Source organism: Sinocyclocheilus rhinocerous, unplaced genomic scaffold, assembly GCF_001515625.1.
Source record: "Sinocyclocheilus rhinocerous isolate Xijiao unplaced genomic scaffold, SAMN03320098_v1.1 scaffold832, whole genome shotgun sequence".
In the NCBI taxonomy this organism is placed as follows: domain Eukaryota; kingdom Metazoa; phylum Chordata; class Actinopteri; order Cypriniformes; family Cyprinidae; genus Sinocyclocheilus; species Sinocyclocheilus rhinocerous.
In genome coordinates this window covers 91116-113304 of record NW_015641039.1, presented here as the reverse complement: position 1 = coordinate 113304, position 22189 = coordinate 91116, and the positions used below count along the sequence as shown (strand labels likewise).

The following is a 22189-nucleotide window of genomic DNA, read 5'->3' as shown; positions in this document are numbered from 1 at the left end:
GTAGGTATGTGGGGGCGTGTTCGAACGAGCCGTTTTAGGTAGGTGTGGCTGACTCGGAACTTTTATAAAGAATATCTCTTTGGATTTGAGACTTTAGTCTTTGCAACTTTACAGATCTTCTTTATGCACCAAGAGCTTGTAACACTCCAAAGAGAAAGGAAAAATTGAAATCGCATCATATGACCCCTTTAAGGAAGGACTGCTGTGTTTGTCTACAAACTCTCTTGGTATGATGTGCAAGGGTGGTGTTTCTTCATCTCGCCTGACTCTCAGGAGACATGTCTTGACTTGTTAAAAAACAGCAGCTGATGTTGTTTTGGCAAGAGGCTGATAAAGTCTACAACAGACTACAAAGATCTTTCTCCTTTCATATGTCTAGAGACAAATTTGATTGATGCCGTATCAGTTAAAATAGTTATTAAATTCATCTTTCTGTGGCACAAAAGTGACAAAGTTTGTAAAATATAATTGTTTCAATTTACATTCCATTTCAGTAGTGGATGTGAGGGTGTAAACTGCTGGCATAAAGAGCGCTTTACACATCTCACAAATGAACTGCTTTTGAGAGTTTCTTAGACATTGTAAATTCAGATTTGAAAAATTGGCTTCCTTTCAATTTATGAATTGGAATATGAACTTAACTGTCCCACATGAAGTTGGAATTTGAATGGTAAAATATATAAACTAAATACAAATGCATCCATCTCAAACATCAAAGCTTTTAAAACTTGTTTCAAATCTTTCAAATCCCAAGTTTGATGATCTGATCTGTCACTCGCTCTCATAGGACAAAGACATCAGGTCTGACAAGAAATTCTAGAGAGACACCCTTTTACTATTAGCTTACATACATCGATGTTAAGTGATTAATCAAATAAATAAATGTATTTAATACATGATTTGTATAATATTAAAATAATTATTTTCAAACCATTAAATATAGATCTATTTTGACCCAATAGTGTCTGAAATCTCTTGAAAGAGCCCCAGAGCAAATGCGTCTATATTGTGGTTTGGAATCAGTTCTGTGATTAGACATAAAAGAACTACATTTAAGATCCATGGAGAATTGATTGATTGAAGAAGCAAGCTTGCTTTGATTTGATACAGTTTCAAACAACTACTACACACTGGATGTTTAAAAGGAACATGGCACACTGGGGGTGAAGGACTTGACATCTTAGCATGACAAGAAGCTCCTGACCAAGCTCTGACATTTCACATTTATTTATACAACCAAGTATATACTCATATGACCATAGATATAACCAGAACACACACATCTCAAATCAGTAGAAAGCAAATGTTTGTTGCTGACAATGCAGCATGTCTTCCTTTCTCTCTCTCCCTCTCTCTCTCTCTTTGTATTAGACATGCAAGAGGAAGGAAGTCTTTTAAAAACAGCCACCATGAAAACCAGACTTTTAAAAAGATAAAGTGAAATAGCGGTCATCAGAAAATGAAAAACTAAGGTGCAGCAATGTAATATTTACATTAGAACTGACAAAATGCATCACCTCTCCGGTGCTTTGGCAATTAGATCAATCAATGTTTTTTTAAATGTCAATGACATAATATCCTGTGTCTATATCTCAGATCTCAGATCAGACATAATTTGCTGGCAGCTGATTCCAAATAGCACTTTGATTACTGACACTGTGCTGTTATCTGTCTTTCGTATTATAGTCAACTTCCTTTCCTTTACAGGCAGTAGTCAAACCACATACAAAAGATTAACAAGTGATAGAGGTCGCTGAGCAAACATTAAACAACCGCTGTTGCGTCAAGGGTGAATCTCTTTAAGTACTTTGAGTATTCTGTAAATAGATAAACTGTCAATTAATATAATCATATAAACACATACACATTTAATATATAAATGTAATACTACTAATAAATGTATTACTTTAAAATGTAAAACATATAAAATGAATTAAAATTAATATAATTATGATGTGATTTGAATTGAATTAATATAACATTCCAAAAAAGGTGCTCTGATCTGTTTTGAGTGTCTGTGGAGGTCATGCTAGATTGGTTGCTCCAGGTCATTGATCAGAACTGTGGCATTTAACCTCAGTTATTGGTCCATATCAGCGCACCACATCACAGTTTCCTGCCTTAAAACATCAGCTGTTGACAAAAGATGGAGGTTAGAGATCTCCACTGTTAGCTTAAAATGACTCAGAGCTCTTGGAATGTGGTACCGATGCAATGAAATACTGTGCTCGTCTCAATTAGAATTAGCAGTGAATTTTGCAAAAACTTACCGTTTCAGATTTTGTATCATTATTATTTTTTTTTTTTTTGGACACAGTCCTACGGTGAAAAGTTAAAAAACAATACTTGCTGTTTCTTTGTATTTGTGAAATTTACCAGCAATTTCTAGTGTACTTTGTTTCTACTATGTATGACAGTTCATAAAACGTTATATATAACATTGTGAAAGGAGCAGCATGATCTCAGTTTGATAGAATAAGGCTTGTTGGGCAAAGTCTGAACAGCTGGACCAGTAGAAAGGTCAGCCAAAGTGCTGTTGTTTTTGCATTTATACAGCAGGTGCTCTTTGCTCATGACTCAAATGTGAGGCAGCAAATAAACAGTAATTTGTGTCTTCTTCTCAAATTGCTTCTTATAATCCTCTCATTTGTTTTCTACCCACAGGAGGGCCTTTCCTGAGCCTTGATTCCAGCGTGATTCCCTCAAGGGGTGAATAGGGTAAGATGACGTCCTTACACAGTCTGGGCCTGGTACTGGTGGAGTTTGAATATGAATACGAGGGCCGGGATGGCCACATGGTGTCCATTAAACCCAACGAGCGGTACGTCCTCCTGGCCAAAACAAACGATCATTGGTGGCATGTTTGCAAAGATGAACGAACCAAGCCATTTTATATCCCTGCTAAATACGTAAAGGAGCTTCCAGCCAACATCCCTTCACCTCTAGACTTCAGAGAGCCTCCAGGCCCCGCTGTGAAGCCTGTGGTGCCTGACCTCGCAGAGACCCACAAATCAGATGAGGTGACAATTAGACTTCACTCCAAAGGGAATTACCACAAGACAGAAAACCGCATGTCGACATTTGGAATTCCTTTGGATTTACATGAGCCCCCTTCTTACAAACATGGCGGACCTTCAGACTCCCTCATCTCCCTGAACACGGTTTCAGCCTCAGACTCATCAAATCAGAAGAAGAGGATGAGTCAAGCAACTAATCTGCTGTTCGGCTCTCGCATTGAAACGGTGCCTGATAAGTTTCGAGTGCCCAGCTTCAGCCCAGCTGACCCCCTCCATAAACCTATCCCTGTCAAACCTGTGGAGCTCCCTGTCATCAAGAACCTAAATGAGACCAAGCCTCACATGAAGTCTCCAGAGCCAGAATACCCAAAAGAGCCCGAAAGTGAAAGCTCTAGCTCAGAACCACTGCCATCACCATATTCTGAGAATATTTATGAATCCATATCGGACCTGAATCTAGACCTGTCGACACTGACAGACAAAGCACCTGCTGGATTGCCAAACCCTCAGACCAACACATCATGCTCACCTCCAACAATAAAGGTACAGTTTTAGCTATGAGAATGCCTTTTAAATTCTTATTCCTTTCCAGCAAACAGAATATATTTAGGGAAGCAGAATGTAAATGAATTGAAATTCGACTGCAGCAAGTGTAATTCTTGACTAGAAAAGTCAAACTTTGAATTAACAAAGTTAAAGGGTCTTGAAATTTTTTGAAGATCATGTATACCTTACAGATTACAGCCTTACAGGATCGGTCTGCAGATGAAAACAAGAATGCATGTTTTCAAATCCTCTTTGAAGCATTGGTTTCTCTTGCAAAATTTCATTTTTATCAGTTCCTTAAACAATACTGACCTATTTCTGTACAGAAAATCAATGCTGTTGCTGAAGGATGTGATAAATCGTTTAAACCCAATTACATTCTTGCCTTTCACATACACTGTAATGTTAAAATTTGTCTTCTGTCTTGGATAGAGAAAAGTATGAAAGTTAGCCAGAATGGAATATCATCGTACTACTGTATACAGACATTTGCAGTCTGCTTATATTGTTGAACAAAGGAAGTGCTGTATTGGATTAAATAATGACTTTTGTTATTTAAACTTTGTGTATTTTTGACACGTTATCTCAGTTTGGCAGGATTGGTAAGCAACAGGGCATAAAACCTTATGAGGGAAGGAAGTAGAACAGGAAGTGTGTATCAAAGGAAATGTTTAGGCATGTTATCAAAGTGGGCCACTGGGAGGCAATGTTGGCATGCTGCATATCCAATCCAAGCAAAGCAGTACGCTTTTCCGTTAAGAACGATGTTTCACTATAAATGAACTTGCACCCAAAATCATATCTTCAACTTTTTCAACAGAATTTATAGAGAGCCATGATCTTAATATGATCAGATCACCATCAAAGTTACATTTTATCCACTTAAGAAGTAGTTACTCAGCTGTTTTTGGAGCTACATGAAATAAAGCACTGAAAACAATGGGAAATAAAGGAGAGCCGCTTAACAATAACGCCCTCCTACATGACATCAGAACAGGATATTACAGCTTTTCCTACAGTGAGGGAAGGGCATATGGTAAAGCTTGTGTGTTTTAGCCTATGAAAGACGTCTATAACTCATCCTATAAAAACGTAGCTAACTATGCAGTCAGGTGTACATAACAGCATGATAGCCACTACCCTGCAAACTGTATCCAAAGAAAACATAAAAATCCAGTTACCATTTTTATTTGCATTCACTATGTTTGTAATGCACTTACCTGTGGCTTACAGGTTATCAGGGCGCCGATTCCTTTGTGTGTAACAAATTTTAGAGGTTTGAACACTGTGCCACAGAGTTCAATTAATAAGAACTACAGGGCATGTCACAACAGGGTTAGGTTTTCTTTTGTGTCAACTGTCTCTTTAAGAATACGGGATAGAAATGCGTCTCACTTCTAGCAGGCAATGTTTTCAATCAAATTCAAACCAGAAATTTAATATGAAACAATATTCTTAACCTGCAAGTGTTCCACTGTAAGCGTTTTAGGCAAATTTGACAGGAATGCTAAGGGGTTAATTGTGTTATTTGTTTCAGAATACATTTGTGGTGGTTGCATGTACACTTCAAAGGGAACACGTTAATCTCCTGGGACACTGTTAGCACATATCTTGGGATCTGAGTCAGCCTTGGTGTTGTAGCTGCACGGCTACTATTGTTAGCACAGATGTTTTCAGCTTCTCAGTTTCAAAAACAGTAAATGATCCCAAAGCTTGAAATGTGTCAGAAAGCCAGGGAGAAGAGAGATAAAGACTAAGTATGAAAGAAAGAATGAGAGAGGGGATTTTGTTGTCATTTTCAAATCGTCTCATTCTCTACTACCTTGGTAATTTAAATTGTTTGTCATAAAGCCACTGAAACATTGAAACTTGAAGGGAGGACAGAGACAGATAAAGAGTGAGAGTGAAAGAGAGATATATTTGGCCTACTTTTTATAGAAATATCTTTCTATAGAAAAATGACTAAATATAGAATGTTCATTTCAGTTTCATAACACAATTCCAGGGAATCTAGTAGTTCCTTCTCATGTTCTCAGTTTCTCTGAACATTGCTTCATTTCAAAGCATTTGAGTTATAGTGGACAGGGCCACTCTCAAAGTTGAACTGAAACGTGATGTTTTTTTATTTTGTTTAAATATCACAAGAAACGGATGAACGCAGTGATTGTCAGTGTACGTAATTGCTTCTAACTCTCTAACCCTTTGCAGATCTAACAAGAATCACTGTAGTTCCACTCTTGTTTGGGAATAGCTAGGAATTTGCTTGAAGACGAAGGAGAGAGGCACAGTGGGAGTGCAGCTCTCAGTGCACCTCTATCAGGTTTCAGAGCCATTGTTAGTCTGGCTACATCAGTTGCAGACAAATGTTTCCCACAAAACCAGCACTGTATTAAACTTCAAATATATCTTAAGGGCCTCAGATGACTTTATGCCACTATAATTTTGGCTATAATTCATGAGAATAACCATGAGCTCAATTCAGAAATTGAGGGAACACACATTTTTCACTATGAGCTGACTTTTACCAAGTCACTATTATATGCCTATAAGCTATATGTAATTGCACCTCTATTTGTCTACTTGCAACAACCAAGAGAACATATGACAGCTGGTCCAACCCTGTTACAATGCCTCTCAGCCACAGGCACGTTTACAAAACAAAGGAGTTCTCCCTGAAGGCCTCCAAATCTAATTTCAGTGCTTTAAACCCAAACAAGTTCAGAACAACCCCCACCCTACCCACACATAGGCACTGTATGTGTGAAAACACAGCCATCCGTGTCCTCTGCCTTGTCCCTGTGCGTGACAGATGGTCGGTGTAGCCTACTGTTTAGAGCTAAATGCAGGAATAAACTTACAAAGGATACACCACTTTCGATTTACACCGCAAGAACTTTGCGTATTTGTCCTTGTGAACCATAAAACGCTGTGAGTTTGGGAGAGAACGAGTTAAAGAAAGAAAAGAAAGGTGGGTCGCCGCTCCCTAGTTTTACCTGCAAGAGCGCCGCTTCAGACTCGAATCTTCTGAGGAGGAACAGGTGAGATTCATCTGAGACTAACAGAGGAAATCAAATACAGGTATTATTACGAATACACATTTTTTACTTAGCTTTTGACGCGATAAAGGCAGAATCGCGCGTTTTAGGCGGCTTTGATTATTACAATGAGAGCGTTTAACTTTGAGCGCGAATAGTCAAGAGCGCTCGCGCTACACATCACTCTCGCTCGCAGTGCATGGGAAATTATGAATCAACGCAGTTTTATTTGTGTTATTTGAGTTTTATTTGTATATATATATAGCCTTTTGTTTCTAATCAGCTTTATATAGATGCCTTAATGCCTACACCTTTAGCGACTTGCATCTGTAAAGTAACACTTCTTTTAAAAAACGAGCTTAAATCAGTCAAAAATGGTTTACTGATCTACCCGATTTAAGCTGATATCCCAACATTGCTAAAACAGGCTAACAGACCGGCCTGACAAACCGGCTGTCCCCCCCTCCAATTAAAAATTTACAGATATAAATATAAAGTACACTTTAAGCCATTAAGCCAAGGTTCATTATTGCTGTTAAATGATTGCCATGTTGTGCCAGTGTTTTTATTGTATGTTTTTATTAGACAGGATAATCAGTTATCGTTATAAATACTAAAACTATAGGCTATACCAAAACTAAAATGTAAACCTGGAAGTATATTGATATTTAAACGCAACCTTAAGTGGTTACGCAAAAGCTGGAGAGATTGTGTAGACTCCATATGGCAGAATTATTGTGCTTTACGTTTAAGATAAATCTATCATGTAATTGATTAATTTGTGTGTCAAATCATTCAAGAACGTCTGTTTTGACCTCTTACAGTGGAGCTATTTTGATCAGATGAGGCCACTTGCTCTCTGAACTGTGATTTATAAGCTGTGTAAATCAGGGTTTCATTGATTGATTATATTTCTTGCAGACTGTTTAATTTTTTTTAAAGCCCTTCTGATTATTTCTTTGCACATTTTTGTGATTTGCATTTCAAATTGATAAATTCCGCCTTTTGGATATGAATATTTTGCAGTTACAACACGAGCAAGCCAAAACCTCACAGATGTATGCAGATGTGTTTAAATTTAGCATTGTGTCCTCAAAACTTTAGATAATTTTTGACCTGCATTCAACCTTGGTAGTCACCACTGACAGTTTTAGCTGAGCTAATGATTGAGTGGGGTTTATTTTTGACTAATAGTTGTATCATCTGGTTTGATATAAATTCCTTTACTTTTAATCAAACACTTACATATACTTATTTAGGTTTGCTTTTAATCAGACCTAAGTGAACAGCAATGAGGAAGTCTTTTAAATCTCAATGTAAAAGGACTTTGTTTTTGTTTGTGAAGTGTTCCTGGTTTCTGTTGTTTGTATTGCATTAGGAAGAACTGTCTGTAAACTCAGTGATCAAGAATGGGGTCAAAATACACTGGAATGTCACGTCATAAGATAATTTTGAGACTAAAGGCAACGTAAATGATTGACCAAACACCCCACCTAGTGCGCATTGATTTTTCGCGGTTTACTGTATGTTTACAGTATTCATGGTTTTATATGAAAAATAATTTAATTATTCATTTTGATTGTTTATTTCAAAATCAAAGTGTTAGAAATTATTATTTTTTCTCTAAAACATGAATGTAAACCCAACAGTAAACAATGATTAATTTGTTGGACAGTGTGTTAAGTTGAAATGAGATGGCATGAAACCCAAATGCTGGTAGAGTGTTCTGCTTTTTCAATAAAACTACATTTACATTGCTTGCAAGTCTATGGGATGTTTTGGGGCATTTTATCATTAATTGGCCAAAAGTTGTTTGCATAGAAAGGTAATAGCATGCCTCTCCTCAACAAGCCAAACTGTTCAAGATTTGAGCTGAACTACATGATGCAAGTGTTTAATATCCTTAAAATATGAGAAATAATAATAATTTGTGAGTTGAGCTAAATCTTACCTGTTCTCATCGTTTTTAAACCTGCCAATTCTAATTGCAATGCTGGAAAAGAAGGTCTGATCCATTTACACATTTGTGTAAAATACAGATCAGCACAGAGGGTCACTTGAAAGTGAAATCAGGTGAGTTTCTAAAAGAGCCTTTGAGGTTTTATTTGAATGACAAAACCCAGCTTTGGCATTTAATCTAGACTTACCGATTGATTTGGTTACACTAGAATCCTGTCTCGCCCAGTTCTTCGCACATAGCTTGTTCAGCAGGAAAGAGGAAGTAAGGGGAGAGACGAAATTTGTGATTTCAGTTTACGAACGCTACTTCCCTTATTGGAATGCTTGGACTTTGCATACAATAATGGTTATTACTTAAAATATGGCTTGGGTTTTTCTTCAAACTCTTGTTGTTGTCCATGTCATGAAGCCTTTTTGACAGACTGCAGGATGTTTACCGAACCAATGATTATGTTTGTTTATTTTAATTAGCATTACTCCACCTCAAGAGGAAATGATAGTTTAACACGAGTCCCTCCACCCACAGCAGCTAGTTTGTGTTCCCAGTTGAGGTTTCTGTGTTTGTATGTGCGATCATACGTGCGTGTTGGACCCTCAGGAGATCCCCTTTAGCTTTTCTGTCAAATAATCTGATGTGCCCCTCCCCTAAAGCCTGATGTTTTTTGTAAATTCACAATTTCTGTGAATCTCTACTTACTGTATATCTGATGGTACTGTACTCTTAGCCAGAAGCTGTGTTGTAGTTCAGCAGAAAAGCATTTCCAGATCTTCTAGTGTTTTGAAACTTTTGCTCCTCTCAGGTGGGACCATATGTGGTCAGAACATGATAGTTGAGTTTTGATACATTTTAATTTTCCCGTTTTAAAATTATTATTTTTTTTTTTTATGAGAGTAGTTTTATTTGCTGACTGTTGGGATGGAAGTGAAAGAGATGATCCTTAAGGCATGCCATACGCTGATGCCAAGGCTGCAGACCTTTCTGAGGTTTCGTAAGGTAAGCGGTAAACAAGGTAGCATTGTGAGACTGAGACTGAGATATGCAGGTAGGATGTCGTGGACTCACTGATTCCATCAGTGCTTGTGAGACTGTTGTTTACCCCAAAATTTTCTACTCAAAGTTTGTTATTGCTAGTTAAGAGGTGACACAGGGCCAAATGGTTTACCTTTGATTTGCAGTCTTGAACTGAATCCATCAATAAATTGTAATTATTACTGGGACATTCCTGTTTATAGATCCTGTATAAGAGATTTTAGATGACATTATGGCCCGCATGATTTTTTTATGTTTTTATTTAAATTTTTTAGTAGTTAATGCAAATCCATTACATGCACTGGAAAGGATTTTTGCAGATAGATTGTTAATGTTTATTTTAATACTATGAGAATATTATGGGAAATAATGGATTATCATAGCTTGTTCTGCATTTGTCCTGTTTTTTCAAAGATGTCTACAGCTATATTTCAGCAGTTCGTATTCAATTTCAAGCAGTGACAGCTGTATCCTTCAGTGTGATGTGCTATAATAAATAAAATACAATTTTTCTAATTCTTGTATAATTATTCAGTATGCCATTGTACAACAAAAGTCCATTTACAGCACTTGCAATATACACATTATCATAATTTACAGAGAGAGAATGTTTTTAAACCTAAAAACCTAAAATAAACGTGTTTTTCTGTTTGCTGCATTGTAAACACACAGTTCATTAATTTTATATTATTTGGATGTAATTGGGTTCTTTTTTTAGCGGACACATGTGTCATTCAGATTATTGTGATACTCCATAAGACCGTACAGTTTGGCAGTGGACCACACTCCACCCTTATGTGTGTATCAAGCTCCTCTCAAATGTAGGGGAGAGCGGGGGCACAAAGTAACACTTTTTGACTTTCTCAGATTGGAGATTAAAATAATAGCAGATTTGTCTCATTTTAAATTAGTAATAAAAACTGAGATGAAAAATTTACTTAAGCCAGAAATATAATTTTACTATGGTAAAATAAATGTTCAGCGATATCTTAAAAAAACGTTTGAATTTCGGTGCACTTTTTTTCTCTATATAATGTTGATATGGTAACTAGTAAATGCTGTAAATTTGGTTATGCTAGCATGTGTGGAAATATTTAAACCACGTGTGTTACAACTTACCCCGCGTTACTTTGTGCCTCGCGGCTCCCCTACATTGTGCAGCGGAAACCTCTGCCCGTTTTTATGTTTTGATCTTGGCTTCCCTTCCCCAGAGAATGTGCTGTGCTTTGGAAAACACATTATCTGGATGCTTCCTCATTTTGGAAGAACATAGTATCCAGAGAAACTTTCACTTGGACTAAACAAACACAGGTTTTCATTAGGATGGCCTGTTGTTGATATTTTTCAGGCATTACATTGTGGTTTCCAATGAGCTTTCACAGGTGTGCAGGTCACCGGTCTATTTTTGGCCAGCTTTTTGAGACCATGCCATGATAGTTCTAAAACAAATGAAAATTATGTTTTCATTTTAATTACCTCATGATGGTTGAAACAAATTATGCTTTTTTTAACTAGAGGAGTTAGCTAGCAGAACGTCCAGGCTGCTCTTTTTTACACAAATGGTGAATAGATAATGGGTTTTCTACATACAACTCTTGGTTTTAAATGTTTTGGGCAAACTTTCCAATTAAGTGCAGATGTCTGTTCTAGTTTATTACAATTCCATTGAAGAACTCTATAACGGTAAAAAGAGTGAAGGCCTGAAGATGAAAGCTGGCAAGATATTTTAATCCACATAAACGTTCTTGTGTCTTTCCTGAATCGAGGGAGCGGTTCAAGCAGGATTTTCTTCCCATAGCTCTTTGATTTCATCAGGTTTCTATAGACCTTTGTTCAGATGAATAATAGAAGTTCTTGCATGGGACATAGACAGATACACTCCTCACTTTGACATGATGTCATGTTAGTGCCATGCTCTGTGTGGTGTGATGTGGTCTGTTCAATTGTATGTGTCCATAAAAGTTTAATATTTACTTGGTTTTCAATACTTGCATACACAACAGAATTCCAGAAGTCCAATGAAATTTAAAGGGTAATGCTTTCAGTATTTGCTGTGAAATACCAGCACATGGTTATTTTGGATCTCTGGACCTTCCAAAGTAGCATATAAATTGTCAGAATAGGTATTAATAGGTAATTCTTATGGTACTATGAACCATTTAGGGTTAAAGAAGGTACAAAGTTGTCCCTTTCAGTGTACTGCCCTAGTGACAAGTACAATTTTTGCACATTTTTTTTTTCTGAGTTGTAGGACAGAAAGGGCCATTTTGATGAGAATTATTTTACGTTTTTGTTGTAATTCAAATGACTTCAATTAATGTGATTATGCAAAATATACTTGATAAATACTTGAAGTGTTTCATTTACTTTACATTATAATGTTTCTGCCAATTTTTCATCTTTAAATGAAATTTAGTTCTGTAAAAGCTGCCATCATACCCAAAATATGACCTTTCTTCTCTCCCGCAGACAGAGAATGACCCCACCACGGCAGTGTATGCCAATGTTACTGACCTGAAGAAGACTGTTCCTCGCCCTTCAAACTCCTCTGCCTCAACTTGCTCGTCGCCCGGCATCACCCTCAGTCCTGCTCCGGACTCTGCCTCCCCGACCAACTCGGACGGATGGCAGGTCTATACTGACCACGACAGCGGTAAGGAGTACTTCTACAACCCTGAAACAGGACAGAGCAGTTGGTCTGATCCCCGTAGCCCTCCAGCAGGAGCAGGTATGGAGTCTGTGACCTCCCCCATACCTGTGTCCACCCCATCCTCTGCACACCCGCTGGGCTCTGACTGGGAGCAGCTTTTGGATGAGACCACTGGGAGACATTATTATTATAATGACATTTTGAAGCAAACCTCTTGGACTGCCCCAGAGTCATCGCAATTTCCGTCCTCCACAGATAGGGCTCACAGTCATGGCAAGGAGGCAAACGAACCGGTAAGATTCTACCTCCATCTATATCTGTCTGTCTATTTATCTCTCTATCTACACTACCATTTAAAAATGCGATTAGTAAGATTTTCTTTGAAAGAAATTAAATAACTTTAAAGTTCTGCAAGGATGCATTAAACTGATCAAAACTGGCAGTAAAGATTTCTGATTTCTGATTTTTTTTGTTTTTTTGTTCACTCTTTGCATCCTCAGCCACCTCTTCCAGAGGAGGACTACCCAACAAATCAGCCTGAGGATTCCCATATTTCTCTTCAGCTCCCTAAGGATTTTCAGTTGCCCCAAATCAAGCGCGCTATCGTCCCTAGGGCTGCTGTACACACGCATAAAGATGTCCCCGTGGGCTGGACTGACTCTGTAGGAGCCGATGGAAAATCTGTCTTCACAAATGAACTCACACATGAACAGGTAATGAGAGTTCATCACAACACACACACACACATAAGGCTGGGAGTACTAATGAATGTACTACAATGATCATACACCACATAGACTTGAAAAAAAACCAAAGAGAGTCTTGGTTTAGGTCCCAAAACCATGCGTTTTGTTTATTCAGTGTCCAGTCTCTATAAATCAGAATCCTGAATGATCTTTTTTTTTGTTAATTCAATACATTATTAATATATGTAAGAGCTCTTTTTCATTTCATTTATATGATATCAGAGGGGATTTATAGCTATTGGTTTTTTGTATGTATTGGTGCCCCCTGTTGCTGTCTTTATGATACCGCAACTGTGCACATTGCAAAAAATGAGGACGTTGTAAAAATTAATCGGACCAGCTCCATACAGAATCTGCAGACATTTTCCAGTTTTTCAGCACTAATTTTGATGGACAATCATTAGTTAAATGACTTTAAATGTGTTTAAAATGGAGCTGGGGTTGCTACTTACTTACTGGTTGCTAAAAGTGAAATCAAAATAGCCAACCTATTTAATAAATAAACATGCTAGTGGCAAGGAATGTGTTGAACTTTCTGAAAGATTTGTCAGAAGTTCTGTAATTGGTCTATATCACCACACTGCATGTACTCAAATACATAATTTTATTGTAATGTCAATAATTTCATGACCAAATATTCTTATATAAGTAATATAAGTAGCTTAAAAAATAAACCAATACATTTATTTCACAATCTGACTGACTAATATTTTTGTCTCCCAATCACAGTGGATCCAGTCTAAGGATGACAAAGGGAAGATGTATTACTACTTAAAAGATGGGTCTAAATGTCAGTGGACCCTTCCAGAGGTCTGTGTATGATTTTGTTTGGACATTTTTTATATTCTTTACAAATGCATATCTTACCGGGAACTCTGTATAAACTCATAAGACTTCTACTGACTCTTTGTAAAGGCTTCAGTCCCGCCTGGTCAGCCAATCAGTGGAAATGGAATTGACCAAGATGCTCACCCTGTTTTGAACAATTGGAGACACACCCAGTTTAACGTATCTCAGGAAGACCTGGTGAGTTTCAGGACACTCTTAACCTGGATCTTTTCACTTGTATAATTTAAGATATACACTTAGACTTTTTTCTTTATCCTGTCCTTTTTAAATCATTAACATTTATCTGACTTGTGAACCCTTATAGAGGTCAGAGACAGCTAGACATAAACCAAAAAGTTTCTTCAAAGTTTCAGCAAATTGTGTGAGGGGTGCCCTCAAGTCTGTTCTCTTCAGTGACAACAACAGGAAGGAAGGAAACATCTGGTGCCTGATTTGACACACCACCGCACCATTTTCCACCAGCTAATATTCATTTATTTTCTTTCTCTTCATTTCCTCCTGCAGAAATTTTCCCCCTCACACAGGCGGATCGCCTCTGACAATGCCAGTGATGCATCCAGTTCAGGGAATTCACCAGAATCACTGCATTACGTACGTAACATGACCTCTGTTATTTCCAGCCCTCAGTGGAGCTTTTAACTCATGTCATTCAGTTCACCAAAACTCATTCATGTGTAACAGTCTCATTCTTATTTGATTATAATTTTGCTCTCATTCATGTTAAGTTCCCCTAATTGAATGCTTTTGCATGCAAGATCTAAAACTGATTATAAACCATTGTTTAAGGTCATGCTAATAAAAATGTTTTTAAAAAGATGTTTTTAAGTCCCAAGTAAATGACTTTCTGCCATTATCAGATTTTTATAATGTGCTGATTTAGTTATCAGTGTTTTTTATCTAAAAATAAACTAGTTGTTTATCAAAAAATATGCAATATAATGTGATTTGCTCTACAAAAAATGAAAAGAAGTCCAAGATTTAGTGAGAAAGATTTTGTTCCCTTTCTCAAGGATAAAAAGTTAAGACGGCGGAGGAACCTGTCCAGTCACAGCACAGATTCACATTCTCATCATGTGCGTCCTGAGCTTGTTTATTGGGCCTGTTAAGTTGTCTGCATTGGGGTCCAAAACTAACATGTCATGCATTAGATGAAAACTAATATCACTGCTTGTTGTCCAATGGCTGGAAAATAGATTTGCTTCATTTTAAAATGTTTGTCTTTCATCAGTAGCTGTAGATAGTGTTGTTTTGTGGCATGCTGTTCCGTCGTTGTTCATTTAACATGTTACCAACAGACCTGCACTAACACTTTTTTAAACACTTTTTATTATGACTCTTTTTTTTTTTGTTTTCTCAAAATCTCAATCTCGCATTGCAGCAATCAAAAGACTCACAAGACTCACATCTCGCAAAATTTTCTGAGATGTTGCTCTTATTTGCTTGTCATTATGAAATGGGCAAATAGTATATTTTTAACATTCACAAAGAGCTTTTTGTTTGTCCTTGGTTTGATGTGTTTTTTTTTATAAATCTGATCCCTCTAACAAACAACCCCTTGTCTTTTGCATTCATCAGTCATCACTGGGGAAGGCTGGGATTCTCAACAAGACCAAAGTGGCTGAGAATGGAAAAAGGCTGAGGTGGGGCCTTAAATTAATCAACGTTTATCTGTGGTTAAACAGTACAGTCATACTTCAAGTATTGATAGAAAAAAAGCATGCAAATTAGTCATCTGTGTAGTTTTTACCACAGGGATTCCCAAACTTTCTTGTCAACCAAACCCATTTAAACGAATATGTTTTATTTATATAGCGCCTTTCAAATACCCAAGGATGCTTTACATAAGGTAAATAACAGATAGTATACAACATATGAACAGCCAAACAGCAGACAGAGGTGAAATAAAATGCAATATACAAGATAAGTTACAAAACAAGCATAGAACAGAAAATTAAGCAGGCAATCAATTAAGAAACATTGAAATTAAGTGAGTTTTGAGAGCAGTTTTAAAGGTCTGGAGTGAAGAGATATCTCAAAGAACGGGCAGGGACATAGGGGAGAATTAATTCAGAAAAGTAAGAAGGTGCTAAACCATAACTGGCATTGAAAACTAAAACAAGATTCTTAAACTGAATACGATAGGTGACAGGGAGCCATTGTAATTACTGTAAAACCGGAGTGATGTGGGCAGATATTTTGGTAAATGTAAGAACACGAGCAGCTGAATTTTGGATTTGCTGTAAGCGATTAAGGACTTTGTTGGGTAGGCCATAAAACGAGTTACAATCATCAAGACGCGACATAATAAACGCATGAACAACAGTTTTAGCATCTTTGAAATTTAAAGATGGTCGTAGGTGGACAATATTACGAAGATGAAAAAAATTATATTGATATGGGATTCAAAACGTAGACTAGAATCAAACATTATACCAACATTGTGTATAGTGGAAGAGGGATGGACTATAACTCCGTCAATGTTAATGGAGTTGTCAGGTTGGGAGGAGACAAGGGATTTAGGGCCAACTAACAGAAATGCAGTTTTTTCAGTATTTAACTAAGAAATTTTGGGCCATCCATACTTTGAGATCATGTAAGCAAGATGTAAAAGAAGAAGGGGAAAAACAGAATTGGGCTGTACGGTAAAATAGATTTGCGTATCATTGGCGTAACTGTGGAAATTTAAACCATGGCGCCAGATGATCTGACCCAGAGGAAGCATGTAGATTAAGAATAGAACTGGACCAAGGACAGATCCTTGAGGCACTCCACGAGAAAGTAACAGAATGAGATTTGGATTTAGCAATGCTAATGAACTGTTGGCTGTCTGAGAGATATGAACCTAGCCACTGTAAGACAGTGTCAGTAAACTAAAACATTTACTTGAAGTACCCCCTGAGATTTTAAGTAAATATATTAATAATTTGATAACATTCGCAGGTTCTTGGACATGCAGGAAAACAAATAAAATATTTAATTTTGAATTTAATTTCATGACATTTCTTTTTTTTCTGTTTGTTTTTATTTTACTTTTCCATTTTTATGACTTAAATAATTATTAGCTTTTCAATTAACTCACAACTGCAGTTACCCTGTAAACCCTGGTCTGGGAAACGTGCACTTCTAGCTAATAAGAGTTTATATATAGATTCCCGTTTATACTGTATATTGCTCAGGTGCTGAGAATAGAGTACGATTTGACAGAAATGTATCTTTATAGTGTTTTAACGTGTCTCTGCTCTGAAATCACTGCTGCTGTGTTTGCAGGAAGAACTGGGCGCAGTCATGGACTGTTCTCCATGATGGCATACTCACTTTCCACAAAGACCCTAAATTTACACCCGCAGGGATGTCTGTAAGTTTACTTAATGTTTTCTTAGTAATTTGGGATGCACAATAGATCAGTAACATATCAGTTATTGTTCGTTATTAGACATTTTTAAATTGATCATATTAGTCGGTAATTGGATATATACTGGTATTTTTTAATCCTGCATACTCATTTTCTCTACATGGATCTAGAGAAATCACATACAGTAGCACCTGTCGATTAAGTCTACTAAAGAGAACAACTTTAAAATAAACTGACTGCCATTGGTTGACTCCTGCAGACCAAGACCAATCAGATCGTCCCAGAGTACACAGTGGAACTGAAAGGAGCGACTTTATCATGGGCGTCAAAAGAAAAGTCAAGCAAGAAGAATGTTCTAGAGGTGAGCACTGTGACTCAGTACAGTCTTTCCGGTTCATAGCTTGTGCAAAATAAATAAACAAAGGACTGCATCCTGTGAAATTTATTACATTGCTCTTCCAGGAATTAAGACTGAATTTGTTTCTCTAAATTCAAATATGTTCCGTTGTGATCGGTTTAGTCATTGGCAAGCATGACTGGTGACCTTTGTTTTGGCACTAAAACACAAACTCTGCCAGATCTCTTGCACTCTCTAGCAACATGTGTTGTAGTTTTAAGAGTGGTGAAGCTGAGAAGTATGTTATCTTATGCACAAATATTTTCATATTTATTGCTTTGATATGGATTGTTACCAGCCACTGTTGACGTTTGCCCTCAGAGATTTTCTTGTCAGCATATATCGGTCCATATTTTTTAATAATAAAGCTTAAAATATGGTCCATGTCGCTGAGCAGCTCAAGACACGTCATGGCTCTGAGTATTTGATACAATATGACACAGACAGCATCATACATGACTGGCACAAGATCATTCTGGACACCATCAGAATGCTGGTGAGTGGCACCCCTGCTGGCAACATACAGTATAACAAAAAAACAACAACAAAAAAACACAAGTTGCCAAGATTTTTCTATCTTGTCACATTTACTCTTAAAATGATGAAAATATGTTGTGATCTTTTACAGCAGGACCATAACCATTACTCAGAGGATGAAGTGGAAGATATCCCAGAAAAACCTCCATTACCTGCAGATAAAGAGAGGAAGAGTGAATGTCAGTAACTGAATCAGATGCGCATCAAGCAAATCACTGTTATTAATGACTTAATTCAGCTTCTTTGTATTTATAAATCATTTTCTTATAGCAACAAGACTGAGTTCTTCAAGTAGCATAGACTTAGAACAGGGCCGTGTTCGCACCAAGCTGCGCAAGTTCCTCCAGCGGCGGCCCACTCTGCAGTCAGTCAAAGAGAAGGGCTACATCAAAGGTTAGGATCAACTTTTGTGAGCTTAATTAGTAACGCTGTGATTAAAGTGCAGTCCATAAATACTAAAGACTCCCTTTCAAAGATTTCAAGCACATATCAATGAAAATTTGAGTCTAGTGGACTTGTCCTTATCCTATATTCACAGTAAATCATTTTGACTTTTAGTTTCTCTTTGTTTACAGAGAATGTGTTTGGCTGCCACCTAGACACCCTCTGTCATCGAGAAAACACAACCGTGCCCAAGTTTATGGAAAAATGCATAAGATCTGTTGAGAAAAGGGGTAAGCGTTCATTCTGGTGTGTGTTTAGTTCAGAAGTAAGAAAAGTTATCTAAAGTGTCAGTGTCTGTTTGCGTGGTGCAGGTCTGAAAATAGATGGAATCTACAGAGTCAATGGGAACCTGGCTGTCATCCAGAAGCTGCGATATAAAGCGGATCATGGTAAACAAGAGCATCATCACAATTACTTTAACTGTGTTTTCAACCCTTGAGAACTGTATACATCCACCGTTTAGGATTGAGTTCACTATCACAATGAATTTACAGACTGCTGGAAACAAACACATTTACCATGGTAACAATCTGCCAAAACACCTTAATTACTACAGTTATAGTTAAGGATTTCATTCAGAATTTTAACAAAGGTTTTTAAAACATTCTCACCAGGAGGAATTTTTCAAACTTTAGAAAATTATCAGATGTCAAATCGAAAGAGCTTAGATAGTTGTCGTAAAAGTATATTTTTGATTATTTTTAATGTAAGTAGATATAAACATAATAAAAATAATGGTAATATAAATGGTTACTGCTGTAAAATCACAAATTCATGTGGGATCTCCTTCAAACAATGAAGTTTTCAGAATTTATTTATTATAGCAGTGGTGGATTAACAATACTGTTTTTATTGACTATATAAAACTGTATATTCCTTTCTTTCTGTAGAAGAGGATCTGGATCTGGAGGACGGGCAGTGGGAAGAGATCCATGTGATTACAGGAGCTTTGAAGCTTTTCCTTCGTGAACTTCCTGAGCCTCTTTTCCCCTTCAGTTTTTTTGATAGGTTCATCGCTGCCATTCGTGAGTGTTACTGTCCTGTTTAGAGAACAAAATCAATGTTTTTTTAATTCATTGCTTTTTGGCTTAAAGGGATAGTTCACCCAAAAATGAAAATTCTTTCATCATTTACTCACCATCATGTTGTTCCAAACCTGTATGAGTGTCTTTCTTCTGTTGAACACAAAAGAAGATATTTTGAAGAATGTTGTAACCAGACAGTTGCTGGTAGCCATTGACTTCCATAGTATTTTTTCCCCCATACTATGAAAGTCAATGGCTACCAGCAACTTTGTTTTCCAACATAATACAAAATATCTTCTTTCATGTTTAACAGAAGAAAGAAACTCATACAGGTTTGGAACAACATGAAGAATGAGTAAATAATTACAAATTTTTAGTTTTTGGGTGGACTATCCCTTTATGTTTTGACACATGATATATACCTAATAAAGCTTTTATTTTATAAGAGTTAGATATTCAAAGTAATATATTTTTGACTTGAAAACAAGTCATGAATATTTGCTTTGAACCACAATTTGATTTGGTTATGATTCTTTTCTAAATGATGCAATGCATCATGAACTGCGAAATGAATGATTTATGATTCCACTTGACTCTGATTGATTGTTATTGGAAACTGTAGGGAGTTTCTACTCAACAATACACTAAGTTTAATTCCCAAGACCAAAACCTCATTCATGCATGTTTAAGGGCTCAATGATTGTATTTGTTTTCTAGAAATGAGTGACTACAGCCAGAAAGTGTCATATATTCAAGATCTGGTGAGAAACCTGCCTTTGCCCAACCATGACACCATGGAGGTTCTCTTCAGACATCTTCGAAAGTATGGACCTATTTTTCACTCAGTTTTGATGTAGTATGTCAGTAGTATGATGACCATCTTTGTCACATATGGTTTTGTTACTTCCTTTTGTCTTGGGTATTAACAGTAATCAGGTCATTCAAGAAAATCTGTACTAAATGCATCCTCGCCCTATTTACTGAAAAGCAGTTCTGACCATATACCCATCTGTCCTACAGGGTGATTGAACATGGTGAGCTGAACCGCATGTCTGTCCAAAGTATGGCCATCGTGTTTGGCCCGACGTTGCTGAGACCACAGGAGGAGTCCAACATCACCATGCACATGGTCTTCCAGAACCAGATTGTGGAGCTCATTCTCAACGAGTTCAATGAGCTCTTCCAAACCAAATGAAATCACCTGATGGAAGGGAAGAGAATACAACCATTAGCACCATCTTCTCATATTCCCAAATGAACAAGGTTACTGACTGTTTTCCGTCTACTGATTGGATATTGACTCTCCCAATCAGTCAAAACCAAAATGACACAACATATAAGTGTATTGTGAAACATCAAGGGGATCTGCACCTCGAAACAGCCTTGTTCTTAAATGCAATATGTGTTTTTGGTACTGGCGAAATCAAGAGAACAAAAAGCCGAAGGGATCATCTGCCAATATGATCAAATGGATATAAAGAAAGAAAATTTCTAATTTGTCAAAATGTCATGTTTGAGATTAGACAGTTGTGGAGTCCTCAATAAGAAATAACTTACTCTGATTGCTTTAAAGGTATTAAACATGCAGAGCACATACGTGTACATGTTACTGAATAATATGCTGTATATTATTGCTACTCACCAAAAACTGTTCCTGCGGAACAACAACATTTTTTCAGTTAGCCAAACAGACAAGGTTTTTCCTTTGAGATTTCAGTGCTCCTCCACAAAGGTATGGACATTTGGTTGATTTGTCATTTTTCTCTGAACTAAGATCTTGACGATGAAAGCTGGAATTAATGTGTGCTTAATCACCAATAGCACTACTGTTTGAACCTCATTGTTGAGGAGACTGAGAAAAGAAAGTGTTTATTAATCAACTGTGTATGACTAACATTTTTCCACCATCTTTATTGTTATAAAATGCTGACAGTACAATGTACAGAAGTATGAAAATGAACAATGGAACATTTTGCAGTAAAGTAAAATATGGCTGTGCATTGCATGTTAAAAACAAACGTTGTGGATGTAGACTAAAGCTGTACATATTTTAAATATTTTGTTTTTATATAAAAATATGGTTAATAAATAATTGGCAATTTCATTTTATTACAGAGATAAATATTCTGTAAATAAAACAGATACACCATATTTAATGTTATGCAATTATGTGCGTAGTTTTTACACTGGTAATTACTGAAATCTGGATATTATAATTTAAAAAAATGTTTTTAGTATTATAAGTGCTTATATACAATCATTAAGTCAGTGTGTAGAACAATTTAAAATAGAGAACAGATATTATAACTGGACTATAGATCAATGCAATGTGAGAAATTATAGGCTAAATAAATATGGTGCCTTCATTTTAACTCTTCGGTTCTTGTCTTTGTTTACTGTTCCCTGTAGTACTTTCCAGCTTTCAATCATCAGCTCGTCGGATTGTCTAGCTTTCAAAAATATGTGATAAAGTGTTTTTTTTTTTTTACATATTATACTACATTATACTATGCTATATAGTATGCTGGTCAAGGTGTCTTTATTTGTACCCAACGGTAAATTTGTTTTGCAGACAGGAGATCCGTGATTAAAGACAAATTCA

General features: G+C 36.7%; 1 protein-coding gene and 1 long non-coding RNA gene across 4 annotated transcripts in view; one reads left to right on the top strand and one right to left on the bottom strand.

Moving 5' to 3' along the window:
• The window catches only part of LOC107754299 (uncharacterized), a 19247-nt gene extending 12611 nt beyond the window's left edge, over positions 1-6636 (bottom strand). The window contains exon 1 of the long non-coding RNA XR_001641569.1: positions 6557-6636. This is a non-coding gene — a long non-coding RNA (uncharacterized LOC107754299). The remainder of the gene's footprint in view (positions 1-6556) is intronic.
• LOC107754298 (rho GTPase-activating protein 27-like) overlaps positions 1-22189 on the top strand; it is a 27773-nt gene extending 5584 nt beyond the window's left edge. The window contains exons 2-19 of one of the 3 annotated variants that reach the window (XM_016570685.1): positions 2665-3560; positions 12057-12530; positions 12738-12950; positions 13713-13793; positions 13899-14009; positions 14337-14423; positions 14843-14902; positions 15399-15472; positions 17100-17187; positions 17444-17545; positions 17979-18077; positions 18210-18297; positions 18389-18511; positions 18694-18792; positions 18874-18951; positions 19453-19587; positions 20305-20410; positions 20608-22189. In XM_016570685.1, the coding sequence (XP_016426171.1) occupies positions 2724-3560; positions 12057-12530; positions 12738-12950; positions 13713-13793; positions 13899-14009; positions 14337-14423; positions 14843-14902; positions 15399-15472; positions 17100-17187; positions 17444-17545; positions 17979-18077; positions 18210-18297; positions 18389-18511; positions 18694-18792; positions 18874-18951; positions 19453-19587; positions 20305-20410; positions 20608-20782 (3030 nt within the window). In that variant the 5' untranslated portion in view covers positions 2665-2723 and the 3' untranslated portion in view covers positions 20783-22189. Of the gene's footprint in view, positions 1-2664; positions 3561-12056; positions 12531-12737; positions 12951-13706; positions 13794-13898; positions 14010-14336; positions 14424-14842; positions 14903-15398; positions 15473-17099; positions 17188-17443; positions 17546-17978; positions 18078-18209; positions 18298-18388; positions 18512-18693; positions 18793-18873; positions 18952-19452; positions 19588-20304; positions 20411-20607 lie in introns of all 3 variants that reach the window. The other 2 variants (XM_016570684.1, XM_016570686.1) reach the window with 2 other exon arrangements.